General features: G+C 45.8%; 2 protein-coding genes across 2 annotated transcripts in view; both read right to left on the bottom strand.

Moving 5' to 3' along the window:
• LOC116474328 (gametogenetin-binding protein 2-like) overlaps window positions 1-18,353 on the bottom strand; it is a 176,338-nt gene that overhangs the window by 46,752 nt on the left and 111,233 nt on the right. The window lies entirely within an intron of this gene.
• Window positions 18-18,030, bottom strand: LOC116474545 (gametogenetin-binding protein 2-like). The gene is made up of 6 exons (XM_032163063.2): window positions 17,843-18,030; window positions 17,146-17,338; window positions 8,100-8,180; window positions 5,651-5,904; window positions 2,157-2,255; window positions 18-772 (listed from the first exon to the last, which is right to left on the bottom strand). Exons 2-6 carry the CDS (start codon window positions 17,236-17,238, stop codon window positions 502-504), a joined length of 798 nt encoding a protein of 265 aa, XP_032018954.1. The 5' UTR covers window positions 17,239-17,338; window positions 17,843-18,030; the 3' UTR covers window positions 18-501.

Raw genomic sequence — 18,353 nt, 5'->3', positions numbered from 1 at the left:
CCAGGCCCTGTCCTGGTTCTCAGCCACCCTGTCCCAGTGGGTGCTTCAGCCCACTCACTGACCAAGTGAGGGACTGACTCCAGGTTACAGAGTGCTGTGTTTATGTGACCTGAGAATACGTGTGCACAGACTGTGCCCGCAGTGTCCTTGTACAGTTGAGCATGTACATGTCCTGCCCGTGTGTAGGCAGCCTGTCCACACATGCCTAGGAGTGTGACTCCGTGTACTGGTAGATGGGGAAGGAGAGACGGAGTTGTGCCCAGGGTCCCCTGATTACTTCTATGGATGCATGTTTGTGCGTCTCGTTAGGGGTGCTTGGGGGTATGGAAGATTCTGCCCTGGGTGCCCTTGATCACCTGTGTGTGTGTGTGTGTGTGTGTACGCGCACGCGCGTGCATTAGGGGGTGTCCTGTGTTACAGCATCCTCGACCAACTCTGTATGTGTGCATATGTTTGTGTGTGTGTGTGTGTCCTACAGGTGTGAGCGAGTGGATGCTTCCACTACGTGTCTGCACATGTGTGTGTGCACTTGCATTGTCCTTGCACACCTGCGTGTGTCCCATGAGAGCGAACGGAGCCCAGCATGTGCTGGCACCTGCAGGAACGTGTGAGCGTGCGTTCTGTGGGTCCCTGTCCTGATGGTTCTCCACTTGTCCCGAGTGTCACGACGACGAGGATGGGGACCATATCTTCGGAGCCTGAGGATCCAGCCCAGGTCCAGCCCTGTGCAGCCGCCCGCCAAGCCGCCAGAGAACAAGCCGGACGCCGAAGGCTACGAGTGGACGATTGCAGTTAGTTTCCAACTCGCCGACTTTGCGCCCCTCCACTGGCTTGGGTCCTAGTGGTCCCGGCTTCGCGGTGCCCTCGGTCCCTCCCCATCGCGTCCTCGCGTTCTCCCTTGGCATAACACCCCGCCGCGGGGCCGCAGACCCCTAAGAGCTTCGCGCGCTCTCCGCGCCCTGCCCACGGGCCCGGCCCCGACCCCTCCCCCGACCGAACCAGAGAGGTGGGAAGTTTGGGGGCACCCGCTGGGGGTGTCCCATTTCCGGGGCTGGGCTCCGGTGAGCCGGCGCGGCGCCCGCTCCCTGCCCGCCAGCCCTTTGGGAGCTCAGGCGCCGGCAGCCGCTTTTGTTCCCGGGAAGGGAGGAGCTGCTTCCCGGGGAGACACGCGTTGCAGCCGGCAGCGTGGTCGCTCCCCGCTGGCCGGCCGCTCCGGGAGGGCCCCGCAGCGGAGGGTCGGGGCTGGGGCGGTCTGGGGAGGGGGCCCAGGGCTGGGGCCGCTTCGGCCTCCCGGGTGGCGCGCGGGCCGAAGAACTAGGAGGACCGCCGCGCCGGGCCGGGCCGCTTGTCCTTTGGAACAACCTTGGCGGTTCCTCCTCTGGTGTCCGTGGACCCCGCCGCGGCGTTCTCCAGAGCCGCGGACCTTCGCCCACCGATTGCGCCAGTTGTCCTGGAGCAGAAAGGACCCCCCTCCTCCCCTACCGAGCCCGGAGCCCCGAGCCCCGAGCCCCATGGAGCAGGCAAGCGCCGGAGTCCCGGGGCTGAGGCCCGCCCGGCAGGCTCTCCGGCACCTTTTCCCGCCCCCGAGGGTGCCTGTCCGGTCCGGCCGGGACTGGCTGGGAAACCGAGGCCAGAAGAGGTCGCAATCCAGCAAGGAATCGGTTTGTGTGGGGTGGGGGTGGGATGGGAGACCCCTCCCCAACCCCACCAGTCTCAGCCCAGCTGTGGCCCCAGCCATGTCACTCAGAAAACCAGCGTCAAACCCCAGCCCTGCCTGGGATGTGGACCTTGCCTGGTGAGAGTCCCGTTCAGGCTTTTCCAGGGCCCCTCCCCTGAGCAACAGGGGTGTCTGCGCTGGGCCTGGGCACTCACCAGGGCCTGCAGGCTGCCAGCCTGGAGTTTCCCTAGCATCAAATGTGCCACCGGAAGCTGCAGGTGGAGATGACCAGTGCCCCCCGGAGCGAAGACCCCCCCATCTCTCCAGGATTGGGGGTCTGCTTAGGGGTCCACTTAGGGGTGTATCCCTCAGGCATTGGAATATAGAGTATAACCAATTAATGAATTAAAGCAAACAGTGGGTTTCTTTCTTTTACTAAATGTGATCAAATATATCATCTTAACAATGACAAAGCCTCTTGGTATTCAATTCTACTTACCCCAAAGGTTTTGGCTTGTGCGTATCTAAGGAGTGCAACTGACATCTCTTATTCTTCTTACTTTTTGGAATAGCATCTATCATGTCATTTAGTTTGGACCTAATTAAAAATAAAACATATTAAGGGTTTAATTCATTTTACTTTCAAATTTTAAAATCTCTATTTACTGTCTTTTAGAGAGAAGTCTCAAAACAAAACAAAACAAAAAACACTTTTCTCTATCCACTGTATCTAGCAGAATGCCTGGCACTCACGTATTTCAACACTGACTGCTACCTGACTCTCAGCCATCTTCCCTTGCCCAGCCATTATGTAAATACACCAGTTGCAGAAGCACACACCTGTAGTCCCGGCTATTTGGGAGGCCGAGGTGAAAGGATCACTTAAGCCCAAGGGTTTGAGGCCAGCCAGGGCAACATAGTGAGACCTCATGTCTTTAAAAAACATATAAAAACCTCACAAAACATTATGTAAACACAATACATCCTTGAAGAGGAGTCATCAACAGAAATTTTATGCAAATATAGAATACACACTACTACTATCTGTACCCTCCATCCAACCAATGAGCAAAGTTTGTCAATTCTACCCTTTAAATATATCTAGAATCAGGCCTGGTGCAGTAGCTCATGCCTATAACCCCAGCACTTTGGAAGGCTGAGGTAAGAGGATCACTTGAGGCCAGGAGTTCAAAGCCAGCCTGGGTAACGTAGCAAAATTTTCATCTCTACAGAAAATTTTAAAATGAGGCCAGGCATGGTGGCTCACACCTGTAATCCCAGCACTTTGGGAGACTGAGACTTGGAGTTAGAGACCAGCCTGGCCAACATGGAGAAGCCCTATTTCTACTAAAAAAAAAATACAAAAATTAGACAGGTGTGGCAGTACACGCCTGTAATCCCAGCTACTCGGGAGGCTGAGGCACGAGAATCACTTGAACCTGGGAGGCGGAGGTAGCAATGAGCCAAGATTGCACCACTGCACTCCAGCTTGAGACAGAGTGAGACTGTCTCAAAAAAAAAAAAAAAGAATAAAAGCTAAATAAAAATTAACCAATCTAGAATCAGATCACTTCTTATCACCTCTACCATTATCATCCCTGTCCAACCCAATCTCTAGCTTAGTCAACTGCAATAGCTGGCCTCCTAAATGGTCTCCTTGCTGCACCTTCTGCTCTTTACATTCCAGGCCTCACTCAGCAGCTACAGTGATCCTTTTAAAACATGAATCAGATTACATTATTCCTCTGTTCAAAAACACTCCAAGGCTTATTTTCCCAAGCCCAGGCACAGTAAATATCAAAAGTCCCTACCGCCATCTCTAAATAGGAAAGCCTCAGGGTTTACTTTTCAGACCTCTTCTTCTTTTCCTATTTATATTCACTAAATGAGACAAACTTACAGCTCTAACCCAGACCTCTCTGAATTGTATTTGGATGTCTAATCACTATCTCAAACTTAGCACACCCAAAGATGAGCTCTGTTACATTTCTCCTCAGTCTTGTCCATCTCGGTAAATGGAAACCATTTGTCCATTCTTTTTTTTTTTTTTTTTTGAGACAGTCTCGCTCTGTTGCCCACGCTGGAGTGCAGTGGTGCAATCTTGGCTCACTGCAACCTCCGCCTCCCGGGTTCAAGCGATTCCTGTCTCAGCCTCCCGAGTAGCTAGGATTACAGGCGCCTGCCACCACGCCCGGCTAATTTTTGTATTTTTAGTAGAGATGGAGTTTCACCATGTTGGCCAGGCTGGTCTCAAATTCCTGACCTCTGGTGATCCACCCTTACCGGCCTCCCAAAGTGCTAGGATTACAGGTGTGAGCAACCACACAAGGCCTGTTGTCCATTCTTTACATCACAAATCTGAGAATCATCTTTGATGGCCTCCCTCACAACCAATCTATCCAAAAAATCCCATTGGCTCATTCCTCAAAATATATCCAGGATCCTTTATAACCATTTTTCACTACGTCCATGGCCATCATTCATTCTCAATACAGAGGTCAAAGTAAGACAAATTTCATCAGACTATGCCACTCTTCTGCTCAAAGCCTTCCCAAAGCTTCTCATCTCACTCAGAGTAAAAACAAAAGACCTCGGCCAGGCACAGTGGCTCACGCCTGTAATCCCAGCACTTTGGGAGGCCGAGGCGGGCAGATCGCCTGAGGTCAGGAGTTCAAGACCAACATGGCGAAATCCTGTCTCTACTAAAAAATACAAAAAAAAAGCCGAGCGTGGTAGTGGGCACCTGTAATCCCAGCTACTCGGGAGGCTGAGGCAGGAGAATCGCTTGAACCCGGGAGGCAGTGGTTGTAGTGATCCGGTATCGCGCCACTGCACTCCAGCCTGGGCAACAATAGCGAAACTCTGTCTGAAAAAAATAAAAATATGACTGGACCTTTTATTACTTTTTTTTTTTTTTTTTTTGAGATGGAGCTTTACTCTTGTTGCCCAGGCTGGAGTGCAATGCGTGATCTCAGCTCACTGCAACTGCCGCCTCCCGGGTTCAACAGATTCTCCTGCCTCAGCCTCCCGAGTAGCTGGGATTACAGGGACCTGCCACTACTCCTGGCTAATTTTTTGTATTTTTAGTAGAGACTCGGTTTCACCGTGTTGCCCAGGCTGGTCTTCAACTCCTGAGCTCAGGCAATCCAACTGCCTCGGCCTCCCAAAGTGTTGGGATTATAGGCGTGAGCCACTGTGCCCAGTCACTCTTCTTTTTTTCTTTTTGAAATGGAGTCTCACTCTGTCGCCCTGGCTGGACTGCAGTGGCGTGATCTCGGCTCACTGCAACCTCTGCCTCCTGGGTTCAAGTGATTCTCCTGCCTCAGCCTCCTGAATAGCTGTGATTACAGCCACACGCCACCAGCTAATTTTTGTATTTTTAGTAGAGACGGGGTTTCACCACGTTGGTCAGGCTAGTCTCGAACTCCAGACCTCGTGATCTGCCTGCCTCGGCCTCCCAAAGTGCTGGGATTACAGGCATGAGCCACTACGCCCGGCCTTATTACTCTGCTGACCCCATCTTTTATTACTGTTCCCTTCATTCATCTGGCTCCAGCCACAAGGGCTTCCTTACTATTCCTCAAACATGCCAATAAAACCCCAACCTCAGAACCTTTACACTAGCTGTTCCTTCTCTGCCTTCCCCCAGTTTTCTACAAGATTCACTTGCTCACTTCATTCAAGTCTATATTCAATGTCATTTTATCAGGGAGGCCTTCCCTGACCACCCTCCACAATAATTCTACCCCCGCTCCATTCTCTACCTCCCTTACTGATTTTTCTAACTTATCATCCCTGACAAATTGAGTATTTGCTTACTGTCTGCCTCTCTCCACGTGGAGAGCAGAAACTTTACATTCACTGGTACGTACAACTTACTCAATAAAATTATTAAATTAGACTCAATCTTTCCATCAAGAAAATAAGCTGCCACTGCCACCAAGCTGTTTTAAAATTTAACAAACCCGTTTTCTCCTAATTGATTATACTTACCCATGTACATAAAATAATGTATAAAGCTTCTTTGCATCAGTCATGCAGCTTCTAGTTACAGACAGGACTCCCTTGGGCCCTACTGTTAGGGGTTCAAGAGCAGGATTTCCAGACTCTACAAGCTGGGAAAAGAGGCGCTCCACACTGCGACGACAACCAACACATGGGACAAGCTGAGAAAGTGCACTCAGGACTTCGCGTGATGTCACCACCATGGCAATACTTAGATCCTGTTGCTTAAGCATACCATGTCGCTGAAAGAGGGAAAGAAAATGAAGGAGTGTCCTTTAAAAAGACATAAAATTACACTTTCACTACTACTGGTTCCTATTCTTGTGCAGTAAGTACAACCTGGACAGGGTTTATCCGCTGTACCTGCAACTGAGTCAGAAAGGCAAAGTAGTCAGCCTTGTCCATGCCGTACGGAATTTGCACCACAAACCCCCTTGCTCTAGAATCTAGGGTATATAAACAACTCTGCTTAGTATGCCAAAAAGCAGTCCTGCATCTGGAAATGTAGGGCTGGTTCAGTGAGTATTAGGCCAGTCCTCTCACAACACACACACACACAAAAAAAGCACAATACAGCTGTACCTTTTTTTTGGTTTGTTTTTGTTTTTTGAGATGGAATCTCGCTCTCTCACCAGGCTGGAGTGCAGTAGCACAATCTCAGCTCACTGCAACCTCTGCCTCCTGGGTTCAAGCGATTCTCCTGCCTCGGCCTCCTGAGTAGCTGGGACTACAGGTGTGCACTACCATGCCCAACTAATTTTAGTATTTTTAGTAGAGATGGGGTTTCACCATGTTGGCAAAGATGGTCTTGATCTCTTGACCTTGTGATCCACCCGCCTCAGCCTCCCAAAGTGCTAGTATTACAGGCGTGAGCCACCACGCCTGGCCTGTATTTTGTGTGTTGTTTTGTTTTTACAACTTTTAACAACACACTTACTATCACTATGTTTAGCTATAGAAGTCAAGTTAGGATGGTAATCGTGTGGAGCAGCAATTCGCAATCCAGAGGCATGAACAGGTGTATTACGGATTAGAGGGAGAAAACATGGCCTATCTTCCTTATGTAGGGAAGTGAGTAACTAGCATGCTGCCGCTTATGAATTGTATCTGCTGGTTATGACAAGGTAGAAAAATAACTGAGAGCTACTGTTGCGGAGAAATGAGCAAACTCTAGTAAGTAACTTCTACCTGATGGAGTTATAGTTAACTGCAGTTAACACTTTCAGATTTACCAAAAACAGATAGGAAATTAGGATAATTCCCAAGAAGCATTTTCTCACATTTACCATTACCCTTGCATTCAAAGTTTTCTCTAAAAGTAGAAATAAGAGTTCTGAAGTAAACTAACAAGTCATCTTCCAATATCTTAATTACGGTCAGCCCTCCATAACCATGAGTTCTACATCTGTGAATTTAACCAACCAAAGATTGAAAATATTTGACGGGAAAAAAAGGATGGTGCCATCTGTACTAAACATATACAGACTTTTCTTCCTTGTCATTATTCCCTAAAGATGCAGTACAACTACTATTTACACAGCATTTACATTGTATTAGGTACTATAAGTAATCTAAATATGCTTTAAAGTATATGGGAGGATGTGCAGAGGTTATATGCAAATATACATCTTATTTTTTCTGAGACAAGGTCTCACTCTATTGCCCAGGCTGGAGTGCAGTGATGCGATCTCAGCTGACTACAACAACCTCTGCCTCCTGGGCTCAAGAGATCTCCCACCTGAGCCTACTGAGTAGCTGGGACCCCAGGCACATGCCGCCATGTCTGTCCAACTTTTTTGCATTTTCTGTAGAAACAGGGTTTTGCCATGTTGCCCAGGCTGGTCTCTAACTACTGAACTCAAGCGATCCACCTGCCTTGGCCTCCCAAAATGCTGGGATTACAGGCATAAGCCACCATGCCCAGCCCTTACTACACCATTTTCTATAAGCATTGTGGGTTTTGGTTTGCATAGGGATCCTTGAACTATCCCCCACGGATACTGAGGGACCACTGTATATTGCATTTAAGCGTATTTATAAAGTACTATATTTCTCAGGAATTAAACAAACATCAGAAAGTTCATAATATAGGATTATTTTGTCTGAACAAAACAATTACTACAGCAGGAAACCAACAAGTTTTTAATGAAAAATTATATACCTTATCTTTTAAAAACTAGGAAAGATGGCCTGGTTTTAAAATTAAAGTCTTATGGACATGTAAAATATTAACACACCACCACCAATTCTTTTCCACACGGCAGTTACATAAATCAGGTAAGTAACTATGCATGCTTACTATAGCAATGGTGAAAGAGCAATTTCAGTGCAATATTAAGACCTAGAGAATCCTATATAAAATTAATACAGTTACATTTTAAATGAGTCTTTAAAATACACATACACCATTAAAAACACTGATTGAAAAAACTATTACCTGAATGAACTGCTTTAGCTGTGCACCATTATTCTGATGTCCATCGAGATTTAACACATTGTCAGGAAATTCCATCACCATCTTAAAATGCAAACAGAACAGCAATCAATTATTTTACCCCTCTGAGAACAGGATACAGCCTACAAATTCCAGAAATAGTCCCGTGAAAGCCAGATTTGCACCCATCCCTAGCCCCCCAAAAAATTTTGTTAAATCCAAGTACATGGCCCGGTGCAGTGGCTCACGCCTATAATCGCAGCACTTTGGGAGGCCGGTGGGGTAGGGGGCGGCGGATCACCTGAGGTCGGGAGTTCGACACCAGCCTGACCAACATGGAGAAACCGCGTCTCTACTAAATATATAAAATTAGCTGGGTTTGGTGGTGCATGCCTGTAATCCTAGCTACTTGGGAGGCTGAGCCAGGAGAACCGCTTGAACCCGGGAGGCGGAGGTTGCAGCGAGCCAAAATCGCACAACTGCACTCCAGCCTGGACAACAAGAGTGCAATTCTGTCCAAAAAAAAAATCGAGTACACAAGACAAATTTCCTTTTTTTTTTTTTTTTTTTGAGACGGAGTCTTCATCCGTCACCTAGGCTGGAATGCAGTGGCATGATTTCAGCTCATCACAACCTCCACCTCCTGGGTTCAAGCAATTCTCCTGCCTCAGCCTCGCGAGTAGCTGGGATTACAGGAACCCACCACCATGCCCAGCTAATTTTTGTATTTTTAGTAGAGACGGGGTTTCACCATGTTGGCCAGGCTGGTCTCGAACTCCTGACCTCAGCCTCCCAAAGTACTGGGATTACAGGCGTGAGCCACTGTGCCCGGCCGGAACAGTGCCTGCCTGGCACATAGTAAATGTTTGCTCTAATTATGAACAAAAAGGGCACATTGATATACTTATTCAATTGTCAAAATTCACTACCATAGGAAGGCATATGAAACTTAAGGAGGCTTCAGTATGTCACATAATGGGAATGTGTAATTAGTACATTTTACTGTTCTGTTGTCACACCACAGATTTTAAGTAGTACCATAGTTATGTATCACTACAAGCCATTTTTACTATAAGATGTCATCAAATTAAAGCAGCATCCTGATTTCAGGTATTAAAATGTGGGGGAAAAAGATATGCCTTCAAAACAATGAAAGTTAACACATGTATATCTTAACTAAAACATTGTTAAAGATCAAACATATTGTACTAGGACAAACTATTTCCACATTTCCACATAACAAGGACCACAAACTCTACAAAACCAAAGAGTGAAGTCAAGACAAAAACACCCATTTAAGGCAAAAACAAAATATCCCTACCCAGTTGAATACGATCTTAAAAAGATCACTCCCTTCCCCAACCAGCACCAAAGACCTGCTTCTTTAATGGATGTGACCATTCCTTTCCTTCCATATTAGAGAAATTTAAAACATGCTTGTTCTAGCAACAAAATGAGGCCTCATTAACAGCTAAGTCAAATGTAAGCAATAGATTTAAGAGTTTTTCTTGATTTGATAATGGAGCAATATGAGATATATGAAGCAGAGAGACAAATAGGTACTAAGAGGATGGACTATGATGCAAATACTAACTTAATCCAGACTGCATGTACAACACAATTCAAATTTTTAGTGTGTATACTTAATCTTTCAAAAAAAGAAAACATATTAGATGTGGCTATCTCTAGGTAGTAAGACAACTTTTTCTGTATGTGTTCCTAAATTTCCCAAATGTATTACAATGCATATATACTATATATTATGGGAGGGAAGAGTTAATGCTCCTTGCTTCCAATTCTATATTCACTATACCATGTTTAGAGACATGCTTCCATTTCGATAGCCTTTTTTTTTTTTTTTTTGAGACAGAGTCTCGTTCTGTCACCCAGGCTGGAGTACAGTGGCGCAATCTCGGCTCACTGCAACCTCCGCCTCCTAGGTTCAAGCAATTCTCCTGCCTCAGCCTCCTGAGTAGCTAGGATTACAGGCACCTGCCACCAAACACGGTTAATTTTTTGTATTTTTAGTAGAAACAGGGTTTTGCCATGTTGCCCAGGCTGGTTTCAAACTCCCGAGCTCAGGCAATCTGCCTGCCTCGGCCTCCCAAAGTGCTGGGATTACAGGCGTGAGTCACCGCGCCCGACCCATTTCAATAGCTTTTACCATTCTGGAAGTTTTTTCTTCCATACATACAGAAGAAATGTCCAAATGTCAATCCAATTTTCAGATTTATCAACCCTGAGATCTTGTTTCTAGTTTTCCTTCTCAGTCTTCTTATTAATACCTCCAAAGGGGGGTAGCAATAAGTAATAACAAAGACACTTTATATGTATTAGACATTGTTATAAGCACTTTCATACATTATCAACAGTACAAAGCAAAACTGAAGTCAATGGTCTATTTTAATGCTGTAGCTATAAATGATCTGGTGAGGATGACTGAAATGAGCAAAATATCTAATGATCCATACTGCCTATTGTATTTATTCTAATTAACATGGTCTACTCAAATTAAAAAAAAAAATCCTGATATTGGAAATCCTGGTCCAAAAAACTATTATAATAAAAGCAATAAAATAGTTAATAGTTCAATTAACTCATATTTTCTGGAATCATCAAAAGGTTTAAGACACATAAAAATTTAACTGTCAAGTCATTAAAAAGGTATAAACTTTTGGAACCACGTAACTCAACAGAATATTGCAGGTCACTCCAAACCTGCCATTTAAGTAACTAAAACTGTGATTTATATTTTCACTTGCTTGATACAAATATACACCATTTCACCACATAGCAATAGCCGTAATAAAAAATGACAATTATCTATACTGTTTAAAGATCAAAGCTATCAATTTAAGAAACAAAGAATATTCCTTATTTAACCAAATCAAAATCTCTCTAGTCTGGTTCTTTGGCAAAATCCTAAATTCTGACTCAGTATGTATTTCTATTCTGATCAACTGTTTTAAAAATTGAAACGGAGATCAAAGAACACGTCTAATAATACTGAGACCTGCGAGCTGATTTGTAAAATTTTTTTTTTGAGACAGGGTCTCACTCTGTTGCCTAGGCTGGAGTGCAGTAGCTCAATCTCAACTCACTGCAGCCTCTGCCTCCCAGGTTCAAGCAATTCTCCCAAGTAGCTGGGATTACAGGCGTACCACCACGCCCAACTAATTTTTGTATTTTTAGTAGAGACAGGATTTCACCATGTTGGCCAGGCTGGTCCCGAACTCCTGACCTCAGGTGATCCGCCCTCCGAGGCCTCCAAAAGTGCTGGGATTACAGGCATGAGCCACCGCGCTCAGCCTAAAATATTTTAATTATATGGATAATACCTGATTTAGGAATTCTTTTTAAGAAGTCAATAAAGAAGCCGGTGGCTCACGCCCGTAATCCCAACACTTTGGGAGGCCGAGGCGGGTGGATCACCTCAGGTCCTGAGTTTGAGACCAGCCTGACCAACATGGAGAAACCCTGTCTGTACTAAAAATACAAAAAATTAGCCATAGTGGCACATGCCTGTAATCCTAGCTACTTGGGAGGCTGAGACAGGTGAATCACTTGAATCCGGAAGGCAGAGGTTGGGCTGAGCCGAGATTGTGCCATTGCACGCCAGCCTGGGCGACAAGAGCAAAACTCCGTTTCAAAAAAAAAAAGTCAATAAAGAACAGGGTTATTTTTAAAAACAAAGCTTGTTTCCAGTCATTTCATTTTCACCTAATTAGTACCAAAAATACTAAGATCTAATCTATTTCTATCTTTCCTGGTTTCATCAGCTTACACACTACTAAATTTTCTCTTGGATTTACTCACTACCCTGGCTGGAGACAATGCACTCAAACTAAATACTGTGTCCTCGCCTTTCAAACACTTAGGACAATGGCTTTTTACCTTACTGTTTTCTGGCCAATCACTATATGCTGTTCAGTGTTTTAAGAGATGAAAATAAAAAGGGGAAGGCAAAGAGGCTAGTAGCACAATTTGTTTTTCATTCTTTAAAACCACTTCCTTAACTTAATCTTGAGATTCTAGGTTACCTAAAGGAAGACAGTTCTGTAAAGTATTTCAGGTGTGGTTTTATAGAGGCATCATTAGCATTCAGCTTCATGAAGAGGTTCCCTACCCATAACTAGCCACAAATAGAACAAGTTATTGTGCTGCAATTACTGCTTTATAAAGTTTATTGAATCCATTACCCACTTTCACTCTTAAGTATCTGTTCTGGTTTCTCCTGACCACAAAAAAAATCTGTTTTTAGCGCATTCTCACAAGTTCTAACCAACAATATACTAAGTTTGCACTTATTAAAATCACTGTCATTTTGGTTTTACTCCATACAATTTGTAACATCTATCACCCTCAGTAAAATTAACTGTTAAAAGTTGAAAGAAAACATTAAATGCTAAACTTTTAACAATTACAAAACATCGAATTCCCAAGTGGATATGCTACCATTTATTATTTTTTTAAAGTGTAAGACATTAAGAACTCTTATCAGATTAACGCTGTACATGCAAACAAGAATAAAAAGAAAAAAAAAACCCAAACTCTTATCAGAGTAGTCTATTTAGATTGGTTTAAATTAGGAGAGTAAACTGCAATGCAGAAATGTAACAATCTGGCCAGGCGCAGTGGCTCATGCCTGTAATCCCAGCACTTTGGGAGGCCGAGGCAGGCGGATCACTTGAAGTCAGGAGTTCAAGACCAGCCTGGCCAAAATCGTGAAGCCTCGTCTCTACTAAAAATACAAAAACTAGCCGGGCATGGTGGTGGGCGCCTGTAATCCCAGCTACTCAGGAGGCTGAGGCCCAAGAATCACCTAAACCTGGAAGGCAGAGGTTGCAGTGAGCCAAGATCACACCACTGCACTCCAGCCTAGGTGACACAGTGAGACTCCATCTCAAAAAAAAAAAAAAAAAAACATAGCAATTTGACAATATGTACCTGGAACTTTACAAAAGGTTCTTATCCTTTGATCCAACCAGTAATTCCACTTCCAAAAGCCTGAGAAAACATTTTAATGCAAAGACTTTTGCATTATTTATGTTCTTAGTTTATTCACAGCAAAAACTAGAACAACCTCCATGTCCAACAGTGCAAAAATAATTACAGAATGTCATACAACACAATATTACACAGCCATTAAAAATGTTTAAGAATGACAAGAAAAAATGTTTTCAAAATTACATTTAGTGAAATAAATAAGGACAAAAAATGTTACAGAAAACAATATATTAACTCTGTATCTATGTGTGTGTCTAGGACTGAAATTACACCAAATGCTGCTTATCCCTGAGACGTATGACTAAGGGTAATTTGTTTTGTAGTTATTTTTCAAGATTTTAGAAGGAATATATATTTTGGCCGGGTGTGGTGGCACACACCTGTAATCCCAGCACTTTGGGAGGCAGAGGCAAACAGATCACCTGAGGTCAGGAGTTCGAGACCAGCCTGGCCAACATAGGGAAACCCCATCTCTTCTAAAAATACAAAAAAATTAGCTGGGCGTGGTGACGCGCACTTGTAATCTCAGCTACTCAGGAGGCTGAGGCAGGAGAATCACTTGAGCCCGAGAGGCAGAGGTTGCAATGAGCCAAGATCAGGCCACTGTACTCCAGCCTGGGCGACAGAGCGAGACTTTGTCTCAAAAAAAAAAAAAAATTTAATTCTTCAGATTTCTCTAAAATCAAATCTGTATTCTACCTGTTATTTTATAATTGTAGTAACACTGAACAACATTTTAGCCACAGAGTATAAAACTTTCTTAAATATTTCACCATTCCACCAACTTATTTGGGATTTTCTCAAATACACCTACATCAGCCCTATCCTATACTCGTGTTCAAGCTCACTGAACTACCATGGGAATCTTCCAAACATGGATACGGCATATCACATAAAAGAAGAGGCTTTCTTTTTTTTTTTTTGAAACAGAGTTTCACTTTGTCTCCCAGGTTGGAGTGCAGTAGCGCAATCTCGGCTCACTGCAACCTCCACCTCTTGGGGGTTCAATCAATTCTCTTGCCTCAGCGTCATCAGTAGCTGGGTGTACAGGCGCACTCCACCACACCCAGATTTTTTTGTATTTCAGTAGACAGATTTTCACCACATGCCCAGGCTGGTCTCAAACTCCTAAGCTCAGGCAATCCGCCGGCCTCGGCCTCCCAAAGTGCTAGGATTACAGGCGTGAGCCACAGCGCCGGGCCTAAGGCTACTTTTTTTTTTTTTTTTTTTTTGAGACAGAGTCTTGCTCTTGTCGCCCAGGCTGGAGTACAGTGGTGAGATCTCGGCTCACCGCAACCTCCACCTCCCAGGTTCAAGGGATTCTCCTGCCTCAGCCTCCTGAGTAGCTGGGATTACAGGGGCCCACCACTATGCCTGGCTAATTTTTGTATCTTTAGTAGAGACGGGGTTTTGCCATGTTGGCCAGGCTGGTCTTGAATTCCTGACCTCCAGTAATCCACCTGCCTCAGCCTCCCAAAGCGCTAGGATTACAAGGGTGAGCCACCAAACCCGGCCTAAGGCTACTACTCTACATACAAGTTTGTTAATTTCATTTTACAAGTCCAAGTTACAACTGCCAGTTTAACTAAGGGTGGCGTTTCAGCATCCCAACTAAAATGATAAAGTCTGCAACTGCCTGTAAACATTGTAACTATATTGCAACATTTAGCTACTATCAAAATCCTAAGACTACTATTTGAAATAAGTTCCAACGACGTTTCCTCAGTGCAATACCTACAGACCCTAGGGACAAAGACAAAACCTAAGGTTAACTTCAGGCATGCACTGCCATCTATCAAAGGAACAGTGCAGAGCATAAAACTCTGATAGGGGCATCTTCCTTCCCTCCTCCCTTTTCCTCTTCTTTCCCAACAGGTGTTTTGCTCTGCATTCTCCCTTTCAGTAGTATTTGGTAGAATATCCTGAAAGAAACTTGTTTCCCTTGACAAGAATTTTCACTAACATTCACTCACAGCATGCAATGACTGTGCAGAAGTTCCAACACAAATAAATCTCACTCATTCCTTTGTGATAAAAACCCATTCTGAAGCAAAGAAAAACTGCGCCTTTTCCTAAATGTTCTTTTGAGATATTTAAATTAAGTGAGCTCAAGTTTTATTTGCCTTAGTCACAAGTCCACAGTACAGTAAAAGCAAAATTCAACCGCCAGATACAGTGCAAAGTAAGTTTCATACTAAACCACATTGCAAGGTTACATCTTTTTCAGTGGAAAATTTTGGAAAGTCACATCATTGTGGAGAGAATACAGTATAAAAGCACCTAAAAAGTTGGCCATTTTAAAGTGCTATATGACAGATATATTAATGTGCTGCATTCACAAAGGAGGTTATGTGAATATACCAAGAACTAGTGTCTTTTAAAGACTATTTATGTTGGTTTTCCCTATGTTTTGATATGTTTTCCTATGTTATGATTATTCATTAAATAATAATCTTATATCCAAACTCACTGAATTTTTTTTTTTTTTTTAACTCCACAGCCATTGTGGGACAATAAACCTTAAAGGCTGATATCATAACTATATGCTTCAGAAGTGTTTATGTTGGCAGGGGGGGAGAAAAAAGAAAATATCAACAAATGAATCCCTATCTGGAGTCCAAACTGAGAAATGCATTATTTAATATGATCACAGTGCTAGTTTCAACTATTTAAAAATACAAGTCCATTATACTTCTAACGCAAAAAGTACAGAAATCATAATCAAGACACACAATTTCTAATGCATCAACACTATTTACTTTATGTCAGAACAAATCATTCTACCTTTTTCATGAAAAATAAATGCACTTGAATAATTGTAGATGCTGTTACTTAAAAACTTCTAATAAATTAAGTCATTCAATAGCTCTTCTAATCCTTTTTAAAGTGCTGCAGCTCAATCAAGTCTTAATTGAGACTGGCAAGCATAAAGGCATAGACTGGCATCTCTACAATGACTTGCATTTTACATAAAATTTGAAAAAACTTCGGTAGACATTTGCAAAAAAAAAATATTGAGGAACAAAACTGATCAACTGCCTTTGATAGCAAAAGAATACTGATGAGATGAAGAGACTTAGGTGCACCTTATCGAAATAAGCAAATGTATAATCCAAAGCTTCAGCATCATCAAAACGCAGATTTCAAAAGATATTCGGAAAAGGTTAATTTCATTTCTTAAGAAATAGTGGCAAGCAACTGCACTCATTTCCTGTTCAGATTCAATTCAAATTTCAGCCATTTCCTTTTAAAGGAGATAGTACAGCAACACAGGACAGAGGGTCGGTAATGCTACACTACCAAATCTAAAGAATAAAGTACCCGGAACTGGGTCTTGACACTCAAGATGAGCAATCAGCTTTTTATAGTACTCTTACACATTCAATAATGTGGCTTCCTTTAAAAAAAAAAAAAAGTCCACCTGTAAACTAAATAATGCCAAGAAAGCCCGTTTTGAAGACACAGGGCCTAGCAGTACAATCATTTCAAGAGTTTTAATGCATTAGGCAATATGAGACTATTTACAACGAAATCAAACCATTTTAGTGGAATCTTGACTGTGCACGAGCATGTCACTCTGCTCCCAGTAATTAAGCTTATGTGGTGAGAGCTACCAGTGTTAAAACAGAAAATACACAGGTAGCAGTGCAGCTGCGACATTTCCAGGTAATTAAGCCTCCCCGAGGGTAAGTGGTTTCTGTAAGGGGTAGGCCCTAAACGCCCAAGATCCTTCAATCCCTCTCTGAGATGCGTGCCTTGGCAAAAGCAGCGTCTCCTAAAGGGAAAGGGTCAAGGAAGAAGGTTCCAAAAGAAGGAAAATCTGGAGAGAGGGAGTGCGTACGGAGCTCCGGGCTTGGGGCCGACAAAGGTTACCGAGCCACCCACTGCAAAGGCGAGTTTGTGGGGCCTGCTGAAGAGAAGGCCTCGCCTAGGAGTTGCAACACACTCTTTCTCCAGTGCGCAGCGCTCGGCCTGGGGGAGGGGGAGGAGGGGAAACAGCTGCCAGGGGAGCGGCGGGCCCAGCCCGGCCCGGCCCGCTCACCGTCAGGGTGTCGTCTATGTAGAGGGGAATCTGCCTCCTCTCGAAGGGGAACTCCTCCTCCCCGTCCCTGCACACTGCCACCAGTCGCGCCATCGTCCCCGACGCTGCCGTTGCCACCGTCACCACCTCCTCCCAGCTGCCGCCGCCGCCGCTGCTGTTTCTGCCGCCGCTGCCGCCTCCTCCCAGCTCCTGCCTGCAACAGCCAAACCCCGCGAGCGTAAGCACCCGCCGCCGCGCAGCACATTCGCCACGGGGGGCAGGGAGCGGAGCGGGAGGGGACGGGAGAGCCGGGCTGCGTTTCCCATCACCCGATTCCACACGCGCTCAGCCAATCAGCGCCCAGCGCCGCTGGGACCCGCCCCCTCGCGCCGCGCTACCTCCCGCCCGCCCGCCGGCCTCCAGTCAGGGTCCAAAGGAGAGGCGGAAGGGACCGGCCTGCCGGGGGCTTCCCCGCCCGCCGCAGGAGTCCCGGCCCCAGGACCCCACCCCTGGCCTGGGCCCCGGAGCCTGCTCCCCGCCGCCCGCCGCCTGGGTGCCCTCTGCCCCCAGCTGACCCCTTCTCCCCGCTTCTGGGCGCACCCCGCCCAGTCGGCCCCAGGACTGCAGTTGCCCAGCGCGACCCCGCCCCTGGGAGGGGTCGACCCCGCAGCGGCTCTGCGGAGTCCAGAAAAGGGGGAGGCTCAGACGCTTTCCTCACCCTTCTCGGAGGAGGCCGTTGGTTCCGACCTTCACTGTTTTCGTGGTCGCCTCGCTAACTCCCACCTCTGCTCCCTGTTACCGGCTGTCGAGGCCCGCGTCAGGGCCGGCCTGGGCGGGAGGGCAGCTCCGAATGCCGTTTCCTCTCCGGGCAGTCAGCCGCTCGCGCCGCGGGGAGTGGAAGAGGGAGGGCGGGGGACAAGGGGAAGGTGGGGCCGGGCGGGGTCGGGCGCTGGGCGGGGCCCACGTCCTCTCGCGAGACTGGGGCCGGCCGCGCTGGGGTCCCCGCTGGGGAAATCTGCGCCAAGAGGGTGCGGGGCCGCCCTGGCCGTCCCGCCCGCGGGCCCGGCGCCCTCCTCGGAGCCCAGCCATTCCGCTAGACCCAAACTAGGACTGGTAGGAGGGGTGATCGGCCCAACCTCAGGCCCCAGCCGCGGGCCGGGAAGGCTTTCCCAGGGCCGAGGGGCAAGCCCCTCTCGACGTCAGGTCTATGTAGAGGGGAATCTGCCTCC

Source organism: Hylobates moloch, unplaced genomic scaffold (assembly GCF_009828535.3).
Source record: "Hylobates moloch isolate HMO894 unplaced genomic scaffold, HMol_V3 SCAFFOLD_10, whole genome shotgun sequence".
Taxonomy (NCBI): Eukaryota; Metazoa; Chordata; class Mammalia; order Primates; family Hylobatidae; genus Hylobates; species Hylobates moloch.
Note: the sequence above shows the minus strand (reverse complement) of the source record. Positions and strands in the feature narration are given on the sequence as shown.

What these genes read in the sequence shown, in the direction of transcription:
- LOC116474545 (XM_032163063.2), bottom strand. Translation starts at nt 17,238, where the DNA reads ATGGCGCGACTGGTGGCAGTGTGCAGGGACGGGGAGGAGGAGTTCCCC. An exon ending in AGCTAAAGCAGTTCATTCAG is followed by an intron (nt 5,905 to 8,099) that starts GTAATAGTTTTT and finishes TCCCTCTTTCAG; the next exon opens with CGACATGGTATGCTTAAGCA. An exon ending in CACAAGCCAAAACCTTTGGG is followed by an intron (nt 773 to 2,156) that starts GTAAGTAGAATT and finishes GTCCACTCGTAG; the next exon opens with CCTTCGGCGTCCGGCTTGTT.